The following is a 13,004-nucleotide window of genomic DNA, read 5'->3' as shown; positions in this document are numbered from 1 at the left end:
TGGCTGCGAGAATCCCGCACAGACATGCGCCGTTGATTAAGCAGATACGCACATGCTACGAGAAATTTCGGCGGTGGTTGCCTACAGGTGCGCAATACGTTCCGACGGTGATAACGTGGCCAGGTGCTGTTGCCACGCTCAGCCCAAAGCCGTGGCTTAGCCTTGACGAAGCCACTTGATCATGATGCGCGACAAATATCGGAAATGTTCCACACGTGTGCGTTTGTGTGGAATATGCGCATTCCGCCGACCGATGCCGTGTCTGCCGTGAGCCCGCTACAACATCGACCCCGAATCAAGCACGCAAAGACAGGTTCTCGGCAAACTGGATGCATCGCCTGCATCAGAGTATTGTTGCGAACAATTCATGCAACACTGCAAATGCAGGTGTTGCCGCATCGGGTTTATCTATAGGGCTATAGCTAAGACGCGCCGCGCAGACACCACTTCACATTCCGTTACTTGCGAAAATGTCGTCGTTTGTACGCAGATCGTTTGCTCTGATTTTCTTCGCAGCCTTCATCGGCGCGCGTTCGGCCTTCGGGGATGATCAAGCATCCGCGAATCCGCGACCGAACATGAAGACGCAGGCACATTGCCGGAATACTGGCAAATGCGCTTACATCAAGTGAGTCAGTCACGACAATGTATTAATATCTACTCAGCGAACTTGACAAGCGCCACATTCATCTAGGAACTTTTGACAACACGAGAGACAATGGGCCGTTGGTTATCACAGTGCGCAAGAGCAAACTCGAGAAACGTTTGGTATACGCCGTTACCGCGCTTAGCAAGGTGCTTACTGGTAACTTCTGGATGAGCATTGGAATCATGAACTCTAAAGAACACCAGAAGGCTGATGGACAGCATCAAAAATACTTCAATGGAATCTTGACCAAAGAGTTCATGGAGCGCACCTTGAGGTTCGGACAGTCTGCTCACGGCATCGAAACGCTTTCGTTCGTACCCAGCAACATTAAGTACACTGTTGAAGATCTTAAGCGGCTAAAAGGCTACCCGGATGGTGCTCCTTCTGGTATAACGCCAAGCGGCGAGGCCGTCGAACACGAGTTCAAGATTCCAGAAGTTGATGGTCCTGAAATGTCGAAGGGAAGCATCATAATAAACCCTGAGGTTGACGCAGGCAATTACTATTTGGAGTTTGCATACGGCAACCCAGACAAGGGTCCTAAGATGGTTTGCTTCAAGGAGGTGATCGTGAAGGTGGTCCCGTACTAAGGAAATTCCAGGATGATGAGTTCACACACTTCGGCAGCGCAATTCAATTTGAATAGGTGTGTCGTATGGCTAGTTGTGAGCAGTGTGCTTTGACATTGCACGCTCGAGCAGCCGGCTATCGTTCACTCCGCGCTGTCGATTTCAACACGTACATTAATTTACGTAAACGACCCATATCGATGAGGTCGATTGGCAACAATGTCACGTCGATTTAATATTTCCCGGTTTAGATGTGCTCTGAGTGGTGTCTGCCTTCAGGTTCTTAATACGCCCGGATGCTCGGCATTTGTGTTTGATACCTCCCATGCATCGTAAAGCCCTTTTACTGCACGCCCCATGTCTATGACGATATCAGGGTGAATAACCCCTCCAACAACCCATGCGAGTTGGTTAGGGAGCATGTTAATGAAGGAGTGCGTCATATCCCTGTGCCCGGTTGTGTCTCATTCGTCATCAGGGAGGGAGTCGACGATGTTGCGTTGTCTATCACGGCAGAGTCGAGGGGCGACGAGTGCGAGGCGACTACAGAGCACAGCGTCGTGCGATTATGTCTTATGTACTAGTCGGTGAAAAGGCGGTGGATGGTGATAACACTGGCTTCCGCGTGAAATCCGTCACATTGGCTGCGAGAATCCCGCACAGACATGCGCCGTTGATTAAGCAGATACGCACATGCTACGAGAAATTTCGGCGGTGGTTGCCTACAGGTGCGCAATACGTTCCGACGGTGATAACGTGGCCAGGTGCTGTTGCCACGCTCAGCCCAAAGCCGTGGCTTAGCCTTGACGAAGCCACTTGATCATGATGCGCGACAAATATCGGAAATGTTCCACACGTGTGCGTTTGTGTGGAATATGCGCATTCCGCCGACCGATGCCGTGTCTGCCGTGAGCCCGCTACAACATCGACCCTGAATCAAGCACGCAAAGACAGGTTCTCGGCAAACTGGATGCATCGCCTGCATCAGAGTATTGTTGCGAACAATTCATGCAACACTGCAAACGCAGATGTTGCCGCATCGGGTTTATCCATAGGGCAATAGCCGACACGCGCCGCGCGGCTTGTAGGAGTAAAATTTGCGAGTTGAGAAAATGTCGTCCTTTGTAGCCAAGTTGTATGTAATATTTTATTTGGTATTTTCCATTGGTTCGATTTCGGTTTTCGGAGATGACCACGCATCGACGAATTCGCACCGGGGCATAAAGGTAGCGACACGTTGCCCTGATGGTTCAAAATGTGACCTTATCAAGTCAGTCAGCCGCACTAATATGTGTATAGCTGTGCAGCAAATATGACAAGCGCCATATTCATCTCGGAACATACGACGGTCTGGATCGTAAGCCCCTGGTGATCACAGTACGCAAGAGCGACCTCAAGGAACCTATGTATTACGCCGTTACCGCAGATTGCGAGAGAGCTACTGGCAACGATTGGATGAGCATTGGCGTTTTGAACGAGGAAGAACACAAGGAAGTTAAAGGACATCATCAAAAGTACTACCAAAAGATTTTGACTAAGAAGTTCATGAGGGTCATAACGATGACAGGTCGGCGAGCGCACGGGATCAATGCACAACCATTTATATCGCGCAATGTCAGGAAGCCGCAGGACGTTAATTGCCGCGGCGGTAATCAAGATAACAACGATGCCGAGTACACGTTTCCACCTCCAGAAGGGCCCGAATACGCAAAAGGGGCCATCATTATCTACCCAGGCGCCATGGAAGGCAAATACTACGTGGATTTCGCATACGGTAATCCATACGAGGGCCCCAAGATGGTTTGCTTCAAGGAAGTGATCGTGAAGGTACTCCCGTAAACTAAGGACTTCTACGGCTGATTAGTCCAGAACCCTAGGCGGCGCAATTAGATTTGAATAGGTGCGTCATTAGGCTAGCTATTGGTAGTGCGCTTTGTCTTTGTAGCGCTCCAGCAGCCGGCCAACGCTCGCACTGCGCGGTCGATTTCAACTCGTACATTAATTCACTTAAACGATGCACATCGATGAGGTCACCTAAGAAAAATGTCAGAACGTGCTGATATGCTCAGTTTCACCGAGCACATCAGAAATGTGTGTTTTCTCGCTCACGTTGATCATGGCAAGACCACGCTGTCCGACAGCCTCATCTCGAGCGTCGGTATAATCAGCGAGAGGCTCTCCGGGAAGCTGCGCTATCTAGACAACCGCGACGACGAGCAGAGACGCATGATAACGATCAAGTCGTCCAGCATCTCGCTCATATACTCCCCGAACAATCCGACCGTGCGGACAGGCAGCGCCAAGGCGCTAAACGACTCGCCGTGCATCATAAACCTCGTGGACTGTCCGGGTCACGTGGACTTCTCCGTTGAAGTGTCTACCGCCGCGCGGCTGTGCGATGGAGCGCTGCTCATCGTCGACGCCGTCGAGGGCATATGCCCGCAGACGAAAGCCGTTCTACGGCAGGCGTGGAGAGAGAGCGTCCGCACGGCGCTGGTGCTTAACAAGATCGACAAGCTGATACTGGACCTGAACATGACGCCGGTGGAGGCGTACCAACGGTTGCGCGATTTGGTCGACCAGGTAAATGCGCTGATGTTCCAAATGTACAACGAGTACCTCAACGTCGACGCGGACGAGGAGGGCATTAAGGTGGACGTGAGTGCTAAGAAGTGGTTCTTCTGTCCTTCTGAGGGCAACGTGGTGTTCTGCAGCGCGTTACACCGGTGGTGCATAAACCTGCCGGAGTTCGCGGAGCACATCGTACATAAGCTCAATGTGCCTCCCGCGAAAAGCGGCGGGATCCTGAAGGCGCTCTGGAGCGATCTCTACTACTGCCCGCGCAGCAAAACGCTGAAACCATGCCACGGCCGTGAGAAGCCCTTTTTCGTGCAGTTTGTGCTGGAGCAGGTGTGGAAGGTGTACGATGCCATCATGACAAATTGGTCTCCTGCTGACATCGAAAAGTGCGTCAGGTACTCAGGAGCCACGCTAAGTGCCCGCCAGTCGCGGCTGCTCGAGAGCTCGGCCACTCCTGCCGCGGAGGAGCGCGAGGAGCTGCTGACCACCGTGATGGGTTCGTGGATTTCCATTCCAAGCGGCATTGTGCGGATGATTGTGGACTGTCTGCATAACCCAGTTCAGGCCGCGAAAAAGCGGCTGAAACGCATCTGCCCTGCCGTGCTGGACTACCCAGCTTACGAGGAGGTCATATCGTGCAAGCCCACGGCACCGACAGTGGTGCACGTTGCGAAATTCCTGGGCTGCGACCTGAACATCATGAGACTCACTGGCGATGTGCTGCATGGCGACGAGCTTGCGGAGGAATTTGTGGCGTTTGCGCGCATCTTCAGCGGCTGCCTCAAGGTCGGCAGCGAACTCTACATCTGCGCTGCCCGGAGGCCCGCCGCGGGTTGCGGCTTCGCAGACGACATCCACAGCGACGTACGGCAGAGAACGGTCTGTGTGAAAAGGATCATGATATGCATGGGAGCCGATCTCCTCGACGTGGATACTGGGTGGCCGGGAAACATCGTCGCGCTGCACCTGTCGCAGCCGGGCTCCTCGCCGGGAGATGCTGCGTCACCCCACGCGTCGGACGCAGGGCGCAGGGACAACATGGATCACGTAAGCGCTGTGCCCCGGTGTGCGTAACGTAGGTGCAGGTCAAGGAGGTTATGGCGTGGATCCTGTCTCTGGGGGACCCTCACCGCCAGAAGGTGAAGAACCTGGGTGACGAATTCGACAATCGCAGCCGATTCACGCGTCAGGGCAACCTCTGCAGCGTTGATAGGCACCTCACTTTGAGCAGTGACCCGTCCTTCCCCGGGTTCCCACCGCTGAATTTGGAGGTATGTCACGCATACCCCTTTATTACATCCCACGCAGTTCAACAACCCCATCATTCGCGTCTCGGTAGAACCGCAAAATGTCAAGCACACTCAAGAGTTCCTCATGGGTCTGGCGTATTTGTACATTTCGGACCCGGCAATCGAGCTGGATGTGCTGAAGACCGGCGAATACGTGCTGGCGTGCTGCGGTGAAATTCACCTTGAGCGGTGCGTCAACGACCTGGCCAATCTGTACGCCAAAGTGCCGATCACGGTGTCGAAGCCGCGTGTGTCGGTCAGGGAGGGCGTCGTCAACCTGCCGCCAACGGACACCAGCGCAGTGGCGTACTCGAAGGCGCTGAGCAAAATGGTCAACTTCCCCCCGTGGCAGAACAACTCGAATGCCGCCGAAGAGCAGCCTGCCGAGCCGGACCCCACGGTGGATCACAAGTTGGTGACGCCGATTAAGGGGTTGCCCGGGACCTACATCACCGCGGCTGCGCTAAAACTCGGCACCGAGTACGCGGTGACGCCTTCGGGCGACACCGTGCTGCTCGTGCGCACCGTGCAGATGCCGCAGCAGGTGTTGGACTACGTGGAGAACAACAACAACGACATAAAACGCGCGATCTACGGAGGCGAGCCGCCGCCGCAGTTCGCAACGGGCGCGCTGGAGCAACGCATGAGCTGTTACCTGGAGAAGCTGGAAAATGACATTGTGGCCACGTGGAGGTCGAGCACCGTACAGCGTGGAGCAACGCTGGATGTCGGCCACCTCTGGGCAATCAGCACCAATCGCGGCAGCCGCACCATGCTCTTCTACAACGACAATAACGGGCTGAAGGTGCTGGCAGCGCCTGCAACCGCTGGCGATGAGGCCGCGGCACCAAGTTCCACCGACCGTCAAAAGCTCGTGCGTCCACCTCCGATGGAGTGGCGATTCAGGGACACCTACCAGCCCGAGAAGATCAGCACCATCGAATGGTCAAAGGCCATTTCAGCAGTGATGTCGGGGTTCGAAGTGGCGTCGCAGTTCGGCCCCTGTACGGAGGAGCCGTTGCGCGGCGTCGCGTTCGTGATTGAGGGGATGTACACCATCAGCACCCCGTGCCCAGACGCCAGTCCGGAACGCAGCTTGTACAAGGCGCGGAAGCCGACAAGCCCGGCGCAACGCGAGGACGCGTCAGAGGAAACTACGCGAAACGACGTGCTGTCCAAGCTGCTGCACAAGAGGGAATTCCAAGGCGACGCCAAAGACACGCAGTCGGAGCCAGCATCCGACGCCGAGGAAGACGAGGGGGAGGGCTACATGCGCATCGGCAGCCACGTGAAGCTAGTGACCAACGAGCACACAACCTTCGAATCCGGCGCCGATGACATCCAGGACACATTATCGCAATTCAGCGACGTACTCACCTTCCAGTCGTCGCGCAGATCCGGTTCCGGGGTGTCCACTGCTGGCAACGTAAGCGACCACACTCGTCCGACTCAACGCGCGCAGATCATATCCACGATGCGCAACATATGCCGCAAGGCCATCATGCAGCGCGGGAGGCCGAGGATATACGAGGTCATGCTGCGTCTGGAGCTGCAGTGCGACCAGGGTGTGCTGGGCAAGATGTACAGCGTGCTGCAGAAGCGGCGGACGCAGATCGTCGCAGAGAACGTGCGGAACTGCACCAACACGTTCGTGATCGAGGGGCTCATTCCGGCGTCGGAGTCGTTTGGGCTCGCCCAGGACCTGAGGTCGAAGGCCTCTGGCGGCGTGGTGTTCCACCTGCAGTTCAGCCACTGGGAGATGAACCCCGACGACCCGTTCCCCGAGGTGTCGATGACCGACGAGGTGGGTGTGAGTCTATCTGCCGCCAAGCGCGCTCAGGAATTCGAGGACGCAGGGTTCAACATGGCCCGCATGCTGCAGTCCAACGTGCCGCGCAAGATCATCAACTACATTAGGAAGATGAAGGTTGGTCGCAGTGACGCAACCCAGCTATAAAATACACGCAGGGGCTCATCACCGAGGAGAAGGTGGTGGCGTCTGCGGAGAAGCAGCGCACGCTATCCACTAAGAAATGAGCGTTGTGGACTGTGACTTGTAAAATTGCAGTCAGTCCAGTGCCTCCATCTTTTTTAGCTTGTCCAAGGCCTCCGCGAGGCTCAGGTCGCCTCGGCGCTTGTGCTTGGCGGCTTTGGCTGGGCAGCGCTCAGCTGGGGAGCCGGTGTCGTCCTCCAGCTCGCGCTTCCCTGAATGCGATTTGCGATCGTCCTCGGCGGCGGCTTCGTGGCCGCTGTTATCGTTGCCGTCGTCCGTAGCGGGCGTGTGTCCCTGTTGGGCGTCCTTCGGGTCGCTCGCGGCACCTTTGCGCGAGCCGGCTCGGCGCTTCAGGGGGCACGCCGCCCCGCGCTTGAGCGACCCGCAGCAGCGGTACCCCCACTGCCCCGTAGCGCGGTCGTAGAAGCTGCCGTAGACGCTCGAGTGGCCGCACTCGTGGACGTCCTCACGGTAGCTCGACCTGATCACCAGCTTGTGGCTGGCCGCATCGCGGCTCCTGGGCTGGGCCTCCGTGGCGGGCTTGGTGATGATCAGTCCGGCCTCGCTGCCGTCCAGCTTCGACCCTGCCGCGGGCACCTGGTACTTGCTGGGCGGCCGCTGCTCGAGCAGGTACTCCTTGTAGCGCTGGTCCTCCTGCTCCCTTAGCTGGCGCTTCAACTGCGTCATGCGTATCTCCTCCGCCAGCTTCTCCCGCATCTCCTTCTGGCGCTTCAGCTCCGCCTTGTGCTTCTCCTCCGCCAGCCATACCTTCTCCAGGTTGCTCCTGTTGCCCGGGTGGAAGTGCTTGTGGTTGATGAAGGAGGCGGACTTGTTTCCGATCTTGCCCATCCACATCTTGCCTGCGATATGTGTGAGATCCGTGCCTTTTAGCTGCGAGTAGTGCCCCCGGCGGTTCCGGACGTCATGATATCTGGTGCCACGGAGCCGATCGCCGTACCCGCACACCGCGGCGCGCGCCGACCGGCATCACCGCGCCACGGGAGTCGCCTTCTCCGGCAGGAAATCTCACATTGCATTCATTTATATTACCAGGCAGTTGTTTCACGCGTGTCTATCGGTCCCAATGGGCGATAGTGAGTACGAGAGCACGGAGCTCTTCGCGAAGGTCGAGAGCGGAAAGCCGTGGGAGTACCAGCGCCAGTTCTTTCCCAGCAAGATCGGCGGGCGGCCCGCATGGCTGGAGCCCGAGAATCTCCCCCAAGAGGAGGCCTTCGTGTGCCCGAAATGCGCCGGCGTCATGACGTTCGTTTTGCAGCTGTACGCACCGGACGACGAAGAACCATCCGGAGACGCTTTCCACCGGACCATCTACCTGTTCGCGTGCCAGCCGTGCGGCACGCACTGGCGCGCTTTGCGCTCGCAGCTGCCGCGGACAAACGCGCACTACGCGTCCCACCCGCAGCCGTACGGCATGCTGTTCCCGCAGCCAGACACGATCATCGCCCAGCGGTGCTGCCCGGCGTGCGGACTGCCCAGCGACGGCGAGCCTAAACCCGGCGAGCAGTTGACGTTTGCAAGCGTGGTGCACGACTTCACTTCGTACGCCGGTAAGTGGACAGCGCGAGCCGAGCCATGTATCCGCAGGCTGGCGAGCTTTGCACCCGAGGTGCAAGATCGCGACCACACAGCAGACGCTGGAGGCCACCCTGCCGGAGGCGCTGCTGCGCATCTGCGAGGGTGAAATACTGGAGCCGGAGAACTACCTCGCGCACGAGAAGGAGCTGTATCGCAAGTACCAGGAAATGAAGGCTCAGCGTGGAGGTGGGTTACGGCCTTAAAGTAGGCTGATGTCGTTCAGCTGGTGATGAGGAGGAGCTCGACGAGTCCGAGGAGAAGGCCATCGAGGCCATTCAGGAGGAGCGGCTCGTTGTGGACCGCAACTTCGAGCGCTTCTGCAAGCGAACCACGCCCAACGACGTGGTGTACTACTGCCGCGACGGGAAGCCGATGTGGACCAGCGACCGCGCTCCCAAACTGACGTGCGCCACGACCAAGGACGCGCCCGAAGACAAGGAGGTGGTGCCCGTGTGCAGCAACTGCGGGGGGCAGCGGTCGTTCGAGTTCCAGGTGCTGCCGCAGATGCTGGTGCACCTGGGCCCGGTGCGCCTGGACTTCGCCAGCGTGGCGGTATACACGTGCGCCGCGTCCTGCAACCTACTCGGCCAGTACCAGGAGGAGTTCGTGTACGTTGAACCCGACCTCTCGCTGGCGCCGAAGTGAAGCGCCTTCCAGACACCGCCGGCGCAGCGTCGCGTCCGGAGGCCGGCGTTTCCAGCGACACATCGGCGGCGATGCGGCATCCACTGGCTATACAGTTGCGATGATGCGCACTTGCATCGCGAAGAGGTACGTATGCCGCATCTCGCACACCCGCAGCCGCGGTACGGCTGGCGTTGCGGACGGTGCGACGGCAGCTTCCTGAAACTTGCCGAAACTGCATCCGCTGCAAAACTGCAGGCATCAATGTGTTCCGTTGTATTCCCGCAGTAGACAGCTGATGCGGGGCCATGCCGCTGTGTGTATGGCTCGCCGGAGACGCAACGTGTAGCGGCCGGTGTACGTGACTGGTGGCCATTATCATACGGCAGCGAAGCGAGCGTGCTTTGCAACTAGTCGTACGTGTCTCAAAACGGAAGACAGGTGAAGATGACGCAGCCACCACTCGCGCCGGGCTGCGCAGCAACGGCAACGTGCTCGCCTAACGCGCCGACATCCGACGGTTGCCGGACGCTGCGCCTCGCAGGCAAACCTCCGAAATACATCGGCATCGATGTGGACAACACGTTCCACACCTACGACGCCGCGGCCATGGCCAAAAATAGGCGGGCGTTCCGAAAGCTTGTGGAGTCTGGGTACAGGCCTGTCCTCGTCACAGGTACTGGCTAATGCAAAGTCGCCCAATATCACGTAGGCCGCATGCTCAAAGCCTCCCTAGGCGTCCTAGACGACCTGTACACCGACGGAGTCTACAGAGGTTACCCGGGCGTCTACCAGAATGGCGCGACCGTCTACAACGAACTAGGTGAACTCATTGTCACGGTTTCCTTCAGCAAAAGCTTCATCAGAGATGTCTGCGACATTCTCGAGGAACACAGGCTCGGAGCACATGTGTTATTCCAAGCGCCGAACGAGTACTACGCCCTGGCGCACGACAAGGACTTGACAGAGTTGCTGGCCAGGAACCTGAACCTCCCGAGCCCCGTAATAGAATCCACGGCGGACGAGATTTGCGGGGCGGAGATCACCCACATTCTGTGCTACCGATTCGACAAGGTCCAGTTGTACATGGACGCAAAACCCGAGGTAGATTACGTTGCCAGAGAGGGGGCGATGGAAATCACCTGCATAAATCCGCCGCGCGTGAACAAGCTGGAGGGGCTCCGGGCGCTGCTGGGTCACGAGAATGCCGAAAGCGGCGACTTCGCGTTCATAGGCGACGGTTCTAACGACGTGGAAGCGCTGCAGGCCTCCCAGTGGTCGTTCGCCGTGGGTAACGCGTCAGACAGCGTTAAGGCCTCCGCCAAGAACGTGCTCGAGGAGACCAACGATCAGGCCGCATTCGCCAAAATGGCGCAGCTCCTATACGGAATCAACGTGGAGTGACATTATAAAGACAGGACGTGGTGGAAAGACGCTAGAAGACGCCGGTCGGTCTTCCTGGTGGGTTGCACATCACCGCGAGTTTGTGTGTAATGTCATCGTGTGGGGTGGAGAGGCGGAAAAATTCTCTATTTTCTGCGATTTTTGAGACGAAAATATTGCGCTTGGGAGATGGGTCTCTGTCCATCTCCTGTCGACTATGCCAACGCGGCTCGCGAGGCATCTCGTTTTTCATCCTCCCATCATGTGCAGATGGACGATGACGCCACCTCCAGCAACAACGCACCGGTTGCGATAACAAATTTCATTAGACCAGAGATCCCGCCCAAATGTTTCGGAACGGACATAGATGGAACCTTCCTGGCGGAAGATCCCGCCATGTTTCAGCGCAACCTCGACGCGTTCTCCTGGGCCGTTGAGAACGGCATAGACATCTTCTTCTGCACTGGTACGTTAACAGCCGCAAAGCGTTTTCATCGGTGATTCAGGGCGCGGATATGAAGATGCCATGCGTGTGTTGCCGCGTGATCTGGTAGAAAAGCTGGGATTCACCGGTTATCCAGGGGTGTACTACAACGGCGGAGCCGTGTATGGCCGGAATGGAGAGGTGCTCACGGAAGCTGTGTTCAACACCGACACGCTCAAACGTATAATTGACCGCATCGTAGAGGCGAAACACGAGAAGTACACAATGTTCCTCACGCGCAGCCAGTGGCACGTGGTGACTGACGACATGTCCTTCTTCGACGAGTTGACCGCCAGCCTCGGGCTCCAAACCCCGTTCACTCTCCGGACTGTGGATGAGCTGTTGGCCGACAAAATCATGAAGGTCATTGTGGTGTATTACGATAACTTGGCACACAAATTCCAGGACATGGAGGACGTTGAGTTCATCGCGAAGCGTGCGCTCAACGACCTTACCGACCTCACTCCCATGGGCATTACTAAGGGAAGTGGCATCGCATCCGTTCTGAAACATCTGGGTCTGACGCCAGATCAGTGTGGATACATAGGCGACGCCGCGAACGACATCGAGGCCATGCAGCTGGTGCGCCACTCGTTCGCGGTCGACAACGCATCACAGGCGGTGAAAGATTCCGCCAAATATACCGTTCAACAAACTAACGAGAATGCAGCTTTCCGAACTGTCATGGAAGCTCTGTATGGTGGAATACAGAATTAGTGTGACGATGTCCCATAGAGCCCACCGCATCACTGGATGCTTGTACCACTCTAGCTCAGACGGCGATCTGTACAAACTCCTGCCTCCTTGGCCCTGTAATTGTAACGTACTATACGCAAAATGTACCTATCAGTGTGTCTGGGGAGCCTTGCTACCCTCGATACTGGTCGCCGTTTCTGGGTGGTGGCGAATCCAGACACCAAAGAATGAAATGTAATGTAGTCGGTGATCGGTAGCCTTCCTAGCTGGTGTTGTATTAGGTGGAAACACGCGCAGTGCGTCACTGGGACCCCTTCCAGTTGCCAGTCCCAAAGATGGTTGCCCCCGGGAGGGAAGGTTCTGACAATACGGTGACTCAGGCACACAGCACGAAATGCGCATGGCCATTCTAGCCCATAGCAGGCAACGTGAATGGTGATAAGCCTAGTTGCTGCGTTATACGATGTGCAATCTGTGACGAACAGGCCTCTAAATCATAGTTAGCGCTGGCAGCAGCACTTTAGAGCAGCTGCGGAGACCCTCAGACCAATTGACCGCGGCTGGTTTTGCTCACACCAAATACGCCGTAGACTGATGTTGGCGCTTAGTGGACAGCAGCTTCGCAAGCTCGGTCCATTCGTAAACCCGTGGAAGGCACGTTGTTTGCGGCACACGGCGCAATACCGGAATTACGTTCGGACTTATGGTCGTGATACCGTGCGGATATATAAATGTATGCTTTACGAAATCCAAGTGCGAAATGGTCTTTGAATATGGCCGGAAGTCGGCGAGAATTGGAAACGCATCGCAATATTATCGCCTCAAGTCGTAGGACGGTGTGCCTATGATCCTTCATAGTGCCCCTTTGTTTCCAGATCGCTTTACGTACTCTTTAATATGACATTATATGCGCTTTAGCTCACAAATTCAGTGAGACGTGGAAGGCTCCGAATTATCGACCGACTGAATTGCACGTATGTGTGCCGCTCAAGTCGCTGCCGCCAAAGTATGCATTCGGCGACGATCTACTCTGTCTTCCGTCGGGATACACTGTCGTATATCGTTTGAGTGTGAATCGTCGCTACAAATCTTCGCACAACCGCTAATATTAGGCGAAATATAGAAAGACACACGTGTCCAA

The 13,004-nt window shown here is 56.5% G+C and overlaps 8 protein-coding genes across 8 annotated transcripts; 7 read left to right on the top strand and 1 right to left on the bottom strand.

The window, feature by feature from the left end:
• Positions 1–578: 578 nt before the first annotated feature.
• Positions 579–1,239, top strand: BBBOND_0110750 (hypothetical protein; the record flags this gene model as incomplete). Its single annotated transcript, XM_012911510.1, has 2 exons — positions 579–628; positions 666–1,239. The coding sequence occupies 2 exons, from the start codon at positions 579–581 to the stop codon at positions 1,237–1,239; spliced, it is 624 nt and encodes a 207-aa protein (XP_012766964.1).
• Positions 1,240–1,786: 547 nt separating this feature from the next.
• Positions 1,787–2,038, top strand: BBBOND_0110740 (hypothetical protein; the record flags this gene model as incomplete). The annotated part of the gene is made up of 1 exon (XM_012911509.1): positions 1,787–2,038. One exon carries the CDS (start codon positions 1,787–1,789, stop codon positions 2,036–2,038), a length of 252 nt encoding a protein of 83 aa, XP_012766963.1.
• A 292-nt stretch (positions 2,039–2,330) lies between these two features.
• BBBOND_0110730 (hypothetical protein) lies at positions 2,331–3,057 on the top strand (the record flags this gene model as incomplete). Its single annotated transcript, XM_012911508.1, has 2 exons — positions 2,331–2,444; positions 2,518–3,057. The coding sequence occupies 2 exons, from the start codon at positions 2,331–2,333 to the stop codon at positions 3,055–3,057; spliced, it is 654 nt and encodes a 217-aa protein (XP_012766962.1).
• Positions 3,058–3,261: 204 nt separating this feature from the next.
• BBBOND_0110720 (Elongation factor Tu-like protein, putative) lies at positions 3,262–7,124 on the top strand (the record flags this gene model as incomplete). The annotated part of the gene is made up of 6 exons (XM_012911507.1): positions 3,262–4,845; positions 4,884–5,069; positions 5,107–6,513; positions 6,550–6,891; positions 6,928–7,014; positions 7,056–7,124. The coding sequence occupies 6 exons, from the start codon at positions 3,262–3,264 to the stop codon at positions 7,122–7,124; spliced, it is 3,675 nt and encodes a 1,224-aa protein (XP_012766961.1).
• Positions 7,125–7,155: 31 nt separating this feature from the next.
• Positions 7,156–7,935, bottom strand: BBBOND_0110710 (STEP II SPLICING FACTOR SLU7 domain and N-terminal domain of CBF1 interacting co-repressor CIR containing protein, putative; the record flags this gene model as incomplete). Its single annotated transcript, XM_012911506.1, has 1 exon — positions 7,156–7,935. The coding sequence occupies one exon, from the start codon at positions 7,933–7,935 to the stop codon at positions 7,156–7,158; it is 780 nt and encodes a 259-aa protein (XP_012766960.1).
• Positions 7,936–8,164: 229 nt separating this feature from the next.
• BBBOND_0110700 (programmed cell death protein 2, putative) lies at positions 8,165–9,321 on the top strand (the record flags this gene model as incomplete). Its single annotated transcript, XM_012911505.1, has 3 exons — positions 8,165–8,648; positions 8,686–8,862; positions 8,900–9,321. 3 exons carry the CDS (start codon positions 8,165–8,167, stop codon positions 9,319–9,321), a joined length of 1,083 nt encoding a protein of 360 aa, XP_012766959.1.
• A 426-nt stretch (positions 9,322–9,747) lies between these two features.
• On the top strand, positions 9,748–10,704 carry BBBOND_0110690 (HAD superfamily hydrolase, putative; the record flags this gene model as incomplete). Its single annotated transcript, XM_012911504.1, has 2 exons — positions 9,748–9,976; positions 10,013–10,704. 2 exons carry the CDS (start codon positions 9,748–9,750, stop codon positions 10,702–10,704), a joined length of 921 nt encoding a protein of 306 aa, XP_012766958.1.
• A 168-nt stretch (positions 10,705–10,872) lies between these two features.
• On the top strand, positions 10,873–11,884 carry BBBOND_0110680 (HAD superfamily hydrolase, putative; the record flags this gene model as incomplete). Its single annotated transcript, XM_012911503.1, has 2 exons — positions 10,873–11,149; positions 11,190–11,884. 2 exons carry the CDS (start codon positions 10,873–10,875, stop codon positions 11,882–11,884), a joined length of 972 nt encoding a protein of 323 aa, XP_012766957.1.
• Between the last annotated feature and the right edge of the window lie 1,120 nt (positions 11,885–13,004).

This window comes from Babesia bigemina (assembly GCF_000981445.1).
Source record: "Babesia bigemina genome assembly Bbig001, chromosome : I".
Taxonomy (NCBI): Eukaryota; Apicomplexa; class Aconoidasida; order Piroplasmida; family Babesiidae; genus Babesia; species Babesia bigemina.
This window is presented reverse-complemented; position numbering and strand designations above follow the sequence as displayed.